The sequence below is a fragment of the Pelmatolapia mariae genome, linkage group LG3_W (genome assembly GCF_036321145.2).
Source record: "Pelmatolapia mariae isolate MD_Pm_ZW linkage group LG3_W, Pm_UMD_F_2, whole genome shotgun sequence".
Lineage (NCBI taxonomy): Eukaryota > Metazoa > Chordata > Actinopteri > Cichliformes > Cichlidae > Pelmatolapia > Pelmatolapia mariae.
This window is the reverse complement of record NC_086229.1, coordinates 30913556-30925113: the sequence shown is the minus strand read 5'-3', so window position 1 is coordinate 30925113 and position 11558 is coordinate 30913556. Positions and strand designations below refer to the sequence as shown.

The following is an 11558-nucleotide window of genomic DNA, read 5'->3' as shown; positions in this document are numbered from 1 at the left end:
CCAAGTCAGAGAAACACTAAAAACAGGAGTGAAGATCTGCTGGTTACACAGCAGAGGACATGATGGAGGATCAACCTCACTGATGTCTGTCTCTGTTCTGCTGTCAGTTCTGCAGGTGGAGATGGTGGAGGTGACCCAGGGGGAAAAGTCTGTCCTTCTGCCCTTCAGAATCAAAGACGACCTGCCTGTGGATGTAACTCTGCTGTGGAGACATGAAAATGTGACGGTCCACACGTATCAGAGAGGCCAGAGTCAGTCTGACATACAAGGTCACACTGAGATGAACAAAGATCCACTGAACACTAAAGACCTCAGTCTGACCCTGAAAGACCTCCACCTCACTGACAGTGGAGTCTACACCTGCACCATCTACAACAAGGATGGACACATGCTGCTACAGAAATCAGTGACTCTCAGTGTCAGAGGTGAGAGTAACAGCTGTTTGTCCACCGTAACTGAAAACAGGAGTGAAGATCTGAACTCTGTCCTGTGTATGAGTGCCTCGTACGTATGTTAAAACAAATGATTCATCTGGTGATTTTTGGCTAAAATAAACATTTTAATTGAAGTTAATTATTTGATCCCTGAGCGGCTCTCAGTGCTGCTGTTTGTTTCTACGCTGGTATTCATATCAGGGTCTGGACATTTAAACATTAAAGCTTCCTGTCTGATGAACACATGACAACATTCAGCTGCTTTGAAATCAGCACATTAACACAGAGACGTTCCAGAGACGACCACAAACATGTTTTATTCGTTAGTTTTAGACTCGCTGCTGTTTATTAAACATACAAACAGAATCAAACGTGGTGTGAGGACAGGTTTGATATTAGGTGGTCAGCAGGTACAGTGGAGGTGTCCTGTTATATTATCAGATATTAAAGCTTATGGAACAATAATACTGCTGTAAAGCTAATAAACTCTCTTTGTTACTGATGCTCATCAGGAAAACAGACTCTGCAGCCTCCTACTCTCACTGCACTGCAGTTTATACTGATATAAAAATAAATATATATATAAAAAAAATCCCCCCTCTCGCCCCAGTGGGTGGTCTCTCCTTCAAGCTCAGGTCCTCTACCAGAGGCCTGGGAGCTTGAGGCTCCTGTGCAGTATCTTAGCTGTTCCTAGGACTGCACTCTTCTGGACAAAGATCTCCAATGTTGTTCCTGGGATCTGCTGGAGTCACTCACCTAGTGCTCTGATTACTACTGGAACCACTGTTACCTTTTCTGCAGCTCTTCTCTGAGCCCTTGGTATTTCTCCAGCTTCCTGTGTTCCTTTCTTTTTGATGTTGCAACTACACGCTGATCTCTAATCTGGAACAAAACCAGCTCTAGAGCAGGTTAGGTCTACAGGTCTGTTACCATGGCGATTTATCCCAGTAAGAGGTGAACACCTCCATCGTACAGAAATCCCAGAGTGGAGCCTGAAGTTACCTGGATAAGAACACATCAGTTCATAGTACAGACCTCTGAGGGTTACACAGCAGAGCAGACTCACAGTTTGTGACACAGACACACAGAGACCGACTAAATAAACCAAAGACACACTTTAAAAGTTCAACTGCATCAGAAACACAAACACAATCCAAACCCTGCTGGAAACACACAGAGGAGGCGACACAGCACAATAAACACACACAAGGACCATTAAAGGAAGTGGACACAGCTGAAGGTCATGATACAGGGAGGAAGTGAAACTCAGACTAGAACTATCAAAATAAAACAGGAAATAACCCAACAGCAGTAACTGTAGATGATGGAGGATCAGCATCACTGACATCTGTCTGTCTCATGTTCTCCTCTCAGTTCCTGAGGTTCAGATGCTGGAGGAGACAGAGAGTGAGGAGTCTGACATGCTGCCACTTATAACCAAATCTGATATGAACGACGTAATAATAATAAGTAGGTCAAAGGTCAAAAACAAGAGTACAGTTAAGTTAAAATTAATAGGTCAAAGGTCAGGTTAAACTGGTTAAACAGGATCAGCAAAAATTAAACCAGGATAAAAAAAATAAAACAAGGAAATAAATTAAAAGTTAATGAGAAATTAAAAGAGTTTAAATCAGGTTAAGAGTTAAATTTTAAGCCTTTGTTAATTAAACTAAATAAAATAAGCGGAATAACCGATTGGGGGAAAAAACATTGCAAACTGCAAAGATGTTGTGATCAAAGCTCTTTTAAAACAGTTTGTACAGCATAAATAAAAACACATGTTTCAGTAAATTGTATGTTGAGCTAAAACCGCTGTAGACACTAGTGACCTCAGATCATTGTTACTGAAGGAGGAGGAATTCTGCCTTAAACAGTAAAGTGTTCTTTAGCAGTGTGTGTGTGTGTGTGTGTGTGTGTGTGTGTGTGTGTGTGTGTGTGTGTGTGACTGCAGCCGTTCAACTCTGTTTCTCTTTAACCCAAATCATCACAACATGGAAATATAATCATCAAAATGATGTGACTGGAAGGATGCAGCAGTCTGTGCTCCACCTTTCTCCTCCACACCTGCAGGTGGAGAACATGGATGCATGAATCTCTACAGAGTTCTTTGAATATTATCCGTCTTATCAGTTTTCAGTGAACAAAAATCCTCACAGAGCCAAAATAAGCAGTTTGTATCCAACATAACTCAGCTGGACTCTGATGCTCCGTATAACAGCCACACATGAGTCTGGATTCACTCAAAGCATTGAACAAACTTTATTGTAAATGAAGCTTTTGGACATTTATTCTCTGATATTTGCTCTTCAGCTCGAGTCTCCATCAGTGGGAACATTTCCTGATTCAACTTTTCTTCTGTTCAAATCAAACTCCATGAGAATCAAAGTGTGAATCAGAGTCCTGATGATCAGATTCTATAGAAACATGGAGACTGTAGAGGATTTACACTCAATATGTTCATTTGGTCCCTTCAAGAAAAATCAATCATTCATCAAATAAAATCAGTCGTTGATCGACTCAGTTTGATTGACAGGACAGATGATCAGAGGTGCAGAGTTTTTACCTCCATCATTGATACATGGACCGAAGTATGGGTGGAGTTTGTGAGTGAAGGAGCAGCCAGTAAAGGAGTAGATCAGAGCTGCAGCACCTACATCATAAAAGGAGACCAGACCCTCCTCATAATCCACAAACACCCCCACCTTCTCAGGACCAGGATGAAGACAGAGATCAACTGAAGGGTCATCAAGAGCTTTGTACTCATTTCCATTTCTCAGCCACACAGTCCAGAAACCATCCTGAGGACTCGCTGTGATTTGTCCCTTCCTGTTGATCGACTCTGTGGCCACTCCTAAAGTCCATTTAGTCTTTCCTTTAACCTGAACCTCAAAGTAAAATCTGCCTGAAGAGAAACTCTGCTCTCCTAAAACACAAGGACACAGAGAAAATCTCTCTGGGTTGTCTGGAAGATTCTTCTCCACATCACCACAGTAAACTTGTTTTCCATCATCAGACAGGATGAGATAAGGATTTGCTGTATCAGGATCCAGAGTCACATCCACCTCGTACTGCTGCACCCTCTGCAGCTCGGCCTCAAACAGCTTCTTCTTCATGGGTTTCCAGACTGTCTCCTCCAGCTGAGCCACAGCTCTCCCCACAGTCCCCTCATATGATGGTGGATGAACTCTGACCTCTGTCCAGTCCTTGGTGGGTGGAGCAGCTTTCAGGTTGGAGAAGCTTTGGAGGAGGTGGAGGTGGTCTTCAGAGCGTGAGAGCTGCTCCACCTCAGAGCTTCTCTCCATCAGCTCAGAGATTTCCTGTTCCAGATCTTTGATGAGACCTTCAGCCTGTTTCTCTGTAGTTTCCTGTTTGTCTTCGATCTCCTTCATGAGCTCCTTCAGGCGTCTCTCAACAGACTCCATCAGAGCAGTGAAGACCTGAACACCTTCTGCTTTCTGTCTGTCTGCAGCATCTTTACTCATCTTCACCGACTCTGTGATCTCCTGAATCTTCAGTCGTCTCTTCTGGATCATCTGCTGAATCTCAGCCTCTGTCTTCTCCAGTTCTGCCTTCTTTCCTTCATATTCTTCTCTCAGAGGAACAAACTCGTGGTTCTTGTGGTCTAAAACAGAGCAGAGCATGCAGACACATGTCTGGTCGGTCTTACAGAACAGCTCCAGAGGTTTATCGTGCTTCGTGCACATCCAGCCTTCCAGGTTCTCCACAGCATCAATCAGCTGATGTCTTTTCAGACGTTTCACTGTCAGATGAGGCTCCAGGTGAGTCTGACAGTAGGAGGTCTGACACACCAGGCAGGACTTCAGGGCCTTCAGTCTGGTTCCAGTGCAGACGTCACAGGGAACTTCTCCTGGTTTGGCAGCTTGTTGCTCTGAGCTGCTGCTGCTGGCTTTCTGCTGAGCTTCACGTCTGAACTGAGCAACCATCTCAGAGATGAAGGTGTTGACCCTCAGCTGAGGTCTAGTGGAGAAAGTCTCTTTACACATGGGACACTGACAGCTCTGATTCATGTCCCAGTGCTGACTGATGCAGGTTTTGCAGAAGTTGTGTCCACATGGTGTAGAGACTGGATCAGTGAACACATCCAGACAGATGGAGCACAGAAACTGATCTTCAGATCGCAGATTGCTGGCAGCAGACATGTCTGCACTCTGAGGGAGAAAGAAAAGAAACATTTGATTCAAAATTCACTTTAAATTTCATTTTTAAAAAGAGAGAAACAAGCGTCAGTAGTCTGAGGAGCTTGGAAAGAAAAGCATCTGGACTTCTTTGAGTTTCTTGAAGACGTTTCATCAGAGAAGCTTCTTCAGTTCTCAGAGTAACTGGTGGAGACCCAGCAACACACTCAGACACAAACTGGTTCATCCCAAACACAAACTTAACATCGTCGTGTCTGCTGTACAGTGCAGCGTCCAGATGAACAGAATAACTTTTGGGGATGAAGATAAATACAGTCGTTAAAAAGATGTGAAATTGTTTCTCTGACTGTTTTACAGAAGGTCCAAGATTCATCCAGATCATTTGTATACTTGAATAAATCAGTTTGTTGGATATATTCCATCAATTACTGTGAAGTAAACTTCGACCTTGTTGGTGACTAAATACTTCTTATTGTAAGTCCAGATCAACGACCCATTAATATTAAACAGTGACTGTTCCAATAGAAGTGACAGTGAGGAGGACAATGAATCATAAACCTCAGAAATGTGTTATTAACTGTTTGATCCAGTATTTTAATGGCATTTATGAGAACATGTTTATTCAGTGGTGTCTGTATATTTGGTCCATTTGTGCGTCATTAAAAACTGTTTTCTCTCACAGATACTGGAACATCACAGCTCCTCACAAACTCAGGATATGGAAGAAGATGAACTTTTCCAGTCACTCGCTGGGATACATCATTCAATTATTCTGGATCCTCAGAAAACATTGATTTATTTTTTTATTTCATATATTTGTTTGTCCAGATCAAAGATTTATGTTAGTAGAGAAGAAGCCACCATGATAAAGCCTGTGTGTGAAAATGAGATCAGTGAATTTTGTTGATCAAAATCACATTTAAGGAGGAATTCTGTCCTCCAGTTTGTTTAAATAAGCTTTGGGATTAAACACCATCATCTATGTTTGTGTCTGATTACATGTTTGATCCAGTTCAGCTTGAATATCACAGCTGATGTGTGAACTCTGACATATTTAAAGCCTCGATTATCAGGATGATTCAAACACATCTGTTTAAATAATGAGATTTATGTTTCCACACAAAGTTATAAAGTGCAGCATCGACTGTTTTCTGAATGATTGAGGAACATCTGTGACTCTTACAGGATACACTAAGTCAGATAATCTCTCTTTGTAAAATGTCTGAATGACTTTTTAAAGTACTGACCAAAATCTGCTGGTTTACAGTATAAAAGGCTTTATATCAATAAAGAATAAACAGGTGTTTTCACGTCTGTAATCCTTATGATCAATCAGATCCAGAATCAATCTAATAGGAACAGGAAGTGATGAATAACCAGGAAGTGTGGAGTCAGTCTGAAGTCCAGAGCACAGACTGAGTCCACAGTCCTGAGCAGAGCCACAGTGAGACTGAAGCAGCAGCTCGATGTTCCTACAGTGGATCTGTGGTTACAGGAGCAGATTTCTATGGATCCAGTGTGACTGTGATGAGTCAGCATGAAGTGAACAGAGTGAAGATTTGTGTAGAAACAGGAAGTGTGATCAGCTGCACTCACCACTGTTGCTGAGAGAAACCTGATGGACTCCAGTGAATCTTCTTTTAGAGACAAACAGGACTCGACTGCAGCTCTGCTGCTGCTCTCTCACACTGTCACTTCTGCAAAATGACGTTGAACTTGTTGTTTTTCAGGTGTTGCTCCGCCTCTTCCTGCCTCTCCCTGCACCTGTTTGTCTGGTTTTGCTGCCTCTCCTTTTACAGGTATCAGCCGGTCTGTACTCAGTGACTGTGTGCAGCGGGTGGGAGGAGTGAGGAGTGGTGTGTGGGTTCACACAGTAATGACGGCCTCAGGTGATCAGGAGAAACTCACCTGGATTTCCTTTTTCCACAGCAGACTGAGAGCTTCAGGTGGACCCTGAAGGAGGTCTCAGACACAGGTGGTAAAAGTACACACAGTCTGTACTGAAGTAGAAGTACTACTGTTAAAAATACTCCAAGTACTAATTCAACTTCTTTTCTCAAGTAAAAGTAAAAAAGTTCTGGCTGTGAAATGTAAGAGAGTAAAAAGAGCTGATTGAAGAACATTTCTAACACATATGTTTACACAAAGCTAACTGAACCATGTGCTACATCAACGTAATAATAAAATAATATTATTCACTTTATTTCAGTCTAAATTTGAATTCTAATAAATATTTTAGCTTGAAATAAGTGAAGAAAATCTGCCAATGGAACAAGTTAAAATTCTCTAGTTTTTCTCTAGTTTCAAGATTCACTGTCTTGAAAAAAGTTCATATATGTTACAAAATGTTGCTCTGTAGCTGATTGTGTCTTATTTTAAGTGTAATAAGATATTTTGACTAGAAATAGGACATATATACTGGATAAGATTTTGAGTTTTTGCAGCACATCAGAGATCTCTGTCCAGAAGAGCTAGTTCATGCATGTATTACTTCCAGGCTGGACTCCTGTAATTCATTATTATCAGGAAGTCCTAAAAACTCCCTGAAAAGCCTTCAGTTAATCTAAAATGCTGCATGTGCACTAGAACTGTTAAACTTACTTTATTGTTATGATTTTAGTTACATGAAATACTGCATCAAAAAGAACAACACAGCGATCACAGACATGTTTATGCGAACAAACAAACATTAACCCAGAAAAGCCTTTAAAACAAGCTGCTGTGGTTTGGAGTAGAGATTCCTGAATTTACCAGGTGCACCTAAAGGCAGCACGTACCAGCGTTTCTTTGTTGCTGATTTTTGTTCCACAAACCAAAAGAAAAAAAGAATCAACCTTTAATATATTTTCATGTGTGTTTCAAGCACTATGACATAACACACACACACACACACACACACACACACACACACACACACACACACACACACACACACACTGAGTGTGTCACTGATAAAGCTGTGACACAGCAGCTCACTCAGTCCAGTCCAGGTAACAGACTCACCTGTTAGCAGCAGCTCTCCCCTCACAGAGCTCAGCTGCTTATTTTAGTCAGCAGGAAAAATTAATATTATGGACTACAGCAGTCTGTCAGGGCCGTTCAAGGACACAAAGTCACACACAGGCTTAAACTGTTAGACTCATGAATATCCACAACGTTAGATTGATCTCCAAAAGTTGATTCTGTTCATCTGGACGTAGCGTTTTGTGGGAGAAACGTTGCGTCACTCATCCAAGTGACTTCTTCAGTCTCAGCTGACTGCAGGTTTCCCCAAACCCTATAAACAGTACATTTGCATAATGACTGAAACCAGCCCACTGAAGGAACAATGGGCTGGGAGGTCAGTTCCTTAATCATAATTATGCAAATTCCCACGACCATTGATCAACAACCACTGACCAAAACCCACTGATCAAAGAACACTGATCAATGGCCATGAGTACCATTCACAGAGAGTTGGGGAATGGCTGCAATCACAGCATTGTAAGATGGTGACAGAATGATTAAGGATTTCTCACTCACATTTTCAGTGACGGTGGACAAACAGCTGTAACACTCACCTCTGACACTGAGAGTATATACATTAGATATATACATATATATATATATATACTAGGGGTGCAACGATACTCGTATCGATATTGAACCGTTCGATACAGTGCTTTCGGTTCGGTACGCATATGTATCGAACAATACAGCATTTTTAATTTATTTTATCAACTTTTCTTCTGACGATGCTGTCTGTGTTGAGAGCTCAGTGGATCTGCGTTCGACTACTCCGCCTAGGCTGCACTGTCGAGCGCAGATCCACTGAGCGCAGCGCAAGCTAGCAAGACAGAAGCTAAGCTTGCAACATGGCAAATTGAACCTCCCCCACCCTCATTCAGATCTGGCCTTTGGAACTATTTTGGTCTTCATGTGAAGTATGACCCTGAAGGTAAGCGCATCATGGACAAAAGTAAAACAGTATGTCGGATGTGCCACGCAATGCTCAATTACATGGGTGGGAACTACTGCGTTAGCGCAGTTTGCTCGTTAACGTGTTGACACCGTCCAGCCCCAGGCACGGGGCGATCCGCGGTAGCTTGTTAACGGAGATTTGCCGTGTTGTGGCGTTAACGTCATTTCAGATTAATGCTTTGGACCCGGTTTCCACGCAAATAAAACAGCGGGAGCCGCAAATACTTTTTGACATCTAAAATGAAGATAACACTGTATATATTGTTTTTTGCCTTTATGCTTTGTGTGAACAACTAAAGTGTGTTGCTTATGAAATCCATGAATTGCTACAGAGAAAATTACATTTTATTTATGTAATTAACACATTTTGAACTCTTAAAGAAATATAACAAAAGGAAAGACACCCAGCTGAACTAAAATGATCCACGTAGCAAACAAAAACTGTTGTGAGCCGCCACCCTCATATCGCCTTTGGGCTTTTGGAGCCTTGACCTGACTTTTAAAAAAATAATTAGGAAAAAGCAATATGCTGCTAAAAAAAAAGAAAAGAAAAATAGATATTTACAAAATTCAGGTTCGGATGCACCTGAGCGGCACCCGCAATCACGCCTCGCCGATTTAACGACTGTGCGATCTATGCTGTTGTTGGTGTATGTCGGGCTGTGAGCTGAAAAGCTACAGCCAGCTGTATGCGTACAGCAACCGTGTGTGAAAAGTGGTCAATAAAGAGATGCTGAAAAGCGTGTTCATGCAAACATCGTCGGGTCTGCCGTGGTATGTTTACAATGGGACTTCTGCTCCTGAACCTCTGCGCACAGCGAAGTCACTTTCATCTTTACGCAGGACTGTAAGCTGTCATCTGTGAGGCGTGAGCGGTGTTTGTTTTAACATAGTTCACGGTGGAGAATAGCTGCTGACATAATGTGGATCCGAAGATCCATAATTGACCTACCTGGGGTTGAAAGTCTCGGTAAATGCACGGCGTTTCGGCGGGTACACCGGCGATGAAGAAATAATAGAATATAATTGTATTTTTATATTTCAATATCACAATAATCTAACAATTTAGAACTGCAAGTTAAAAAAGAACTAACATAAATAAAATGCACTTCAGCTAAATACTTCTAATTTATTTTTTCCAAACCACGCGGAGCCACACTATAAGGACTAAAGAGCCGCAGGTTGCCGACCCCTGTCCTAGTGCAAAGACAAGTGGAAGCAGACAAAAACGACAAGCACGCATGCTACAAACTTTACCCGAGTCATTTAGACAGCCGTTAGCACATGATTCTCCTTATGGGGACCTAATATGTTTAATATGCTCCTGAGAGTATACCCCAGAAGAAGCATATAGTATAGCTTTTATTTTGGAAAGAGCCATTTCTCTGTAATAAACTCTCTTTTCCAAAGACGAGTGATTTCTCGATCAGATAGGTTAATTTTTTATTGCTTTGTTGTTTCAGCAACATTAAATTTAAAAACTGTACTTTTGAGTTAAAATATATATTTATAATTTTAATAAATGACAAATTAAAAAAGCATGAACACTTTTTTGTATCGAAAAAATATCGAACCGTGACACCAAAGTATCGAACCGAACCGAACCGTGAATTTTGTGTATCGTTGCACCCCTAATATATACATATCTATATACATATATATATGTATATATATATATATATCTATATATGTATATATATATATATATCTATATATGTATATATATATATATATCTATATATGTATATATATATATATATATATATATATATATATATATATATATATATATATATATATATATATATATATATATATATATATATATATATTTACGGATAAATTCTTTACAAATCCTACCATGTGAATTCATGGATTTTTTTTTCACATTCTGTCTCTCACAGTTGAAGTGTACCTCTGGTGCGAATTACTGACCTCTGTCATCATTTTAAGTGGGGGAACTTGCACAATCGGTGGCTGACTAAATACTTTTTTGCCCCACTGTATATATATATATATATTTTTTTTTATATATATATATATATATATATATATATATATATATATATATATATATATATATTTTTATATATATATATATATATATATATATATATATATATAGATAGATATAGATATATATATAGATATATATATATTAGATTTAATTGAGGTGGATAAATGCTAACAGTAGCGAGGTTGCACCTCCACATGACGACAGGGTGGATGTATCTATGTGTGTTTCTCTGTTTTTAAAGGAGTGGAAAGATGAAAGCAACATCCTAGGTTGTGTGCTGATTTAACCTTTTAAAAGCCACTTTCTGTGTCTGTGAATTTACCAGCAGAGTGTTATTTATGACCCAGTATTGCCAAATGCAAAGGTCAGTTTGAGAAAGTGTGTATACACCTGCGCAGCGCTAACATTTACATTCTCTTTTCTACAGCAGAGGGTTAATCATGTGATCTGATTCTGTGGTTTATAGGACATACCACAGGTTGTTTATTTATTTATTTTTTCTAACAGAATTACTGGGTTTATGTGTGAAGGCAACTGTGATTACAGGTTATATGTTGGTTGTGCAATTACTAGGGATGCAACGATACCAATTTTTTCAAACCAATCCGATACCGATACTTGGATCTGAGTACTTGCCGATACCGAGTACAAAAACCGATACTTCTACCACACACAAGTTAAACTTAACCAGTAGTAAAGAAACGACCCCAGACAACTCTTTAACACAAACGAAACGTTTACTGAACGTAAGGGCAGAGAAAGATACTATACAACACATCCCTTTTTTAAACTCCAATGATATTCCAATTCCTTAACCAAATGAAATACACTGTATAAATGACATAATTCCCTTTCAAATTATATTAAACAACCCAACTTATGTTATCACCTTTTGGTAAGTGACTCACTAATATACACTCCAAAGCACGTTATATAAATCCACTAATCACACAATATTCACACATCGGTTCCACACACTCACATTCACAC

At 40.1% G+C, this 11558-nt stretch overlaps 1 protein-coding gene across 7 annotated transcripts; it reads right to left on the bottom strand.

The window, feature by feature from the left end:
* Positions 1-2669: 2669 nt before the first annotated feature.
* Positions 2670-4691, bottom strand: LOC134624368 (zinc-binding protein A33-like). 7 transcript variants are annotated; one of them, XM_063469349.1, is made up of 3 exons: positions 4360-4691; positions 3913-4323; positions 2670-3789 (listed from the first exon to the last, which is right to left on the bottom strand). In XM_063469349.1, exons 1-3 carry the CDS (start codon positions 4625-4627, stop codon positions 2936-2938), a joined length of 1533 nt encoding a protein of 510 aa, XP_063325419.1. In that variant the 5' UTR covers positions 4628-4691; the 3' UTR covers positions 2670-2935. The 7 variants fall into 7 exon arrangements, with proteins under 7 accessions (XP_063325419.1, XP_063325418.1, XP_063325414.1 ...); XM_063469348.1 differs by having other exon boundaries at positions 2670-4003; positions 4037-4331; positions 4368-4691; XM_063469344.1 differs by having other exon boundaries at positions 2670-4321; positions 4355-4691.
* Positions 4692-11558: the final 6867 nt, after the last annotated feature.

Bases quoted from the DNA above. Each gene is read 5' to 3' on its own strand.
- LOC134624368 (XM_063469343.1), bottom strand. From the start codon at position 4,627: ATGTTTCTTTTCTTTCTCCCTCAGAGTGCAGACATGTCTGCTGCCAGC.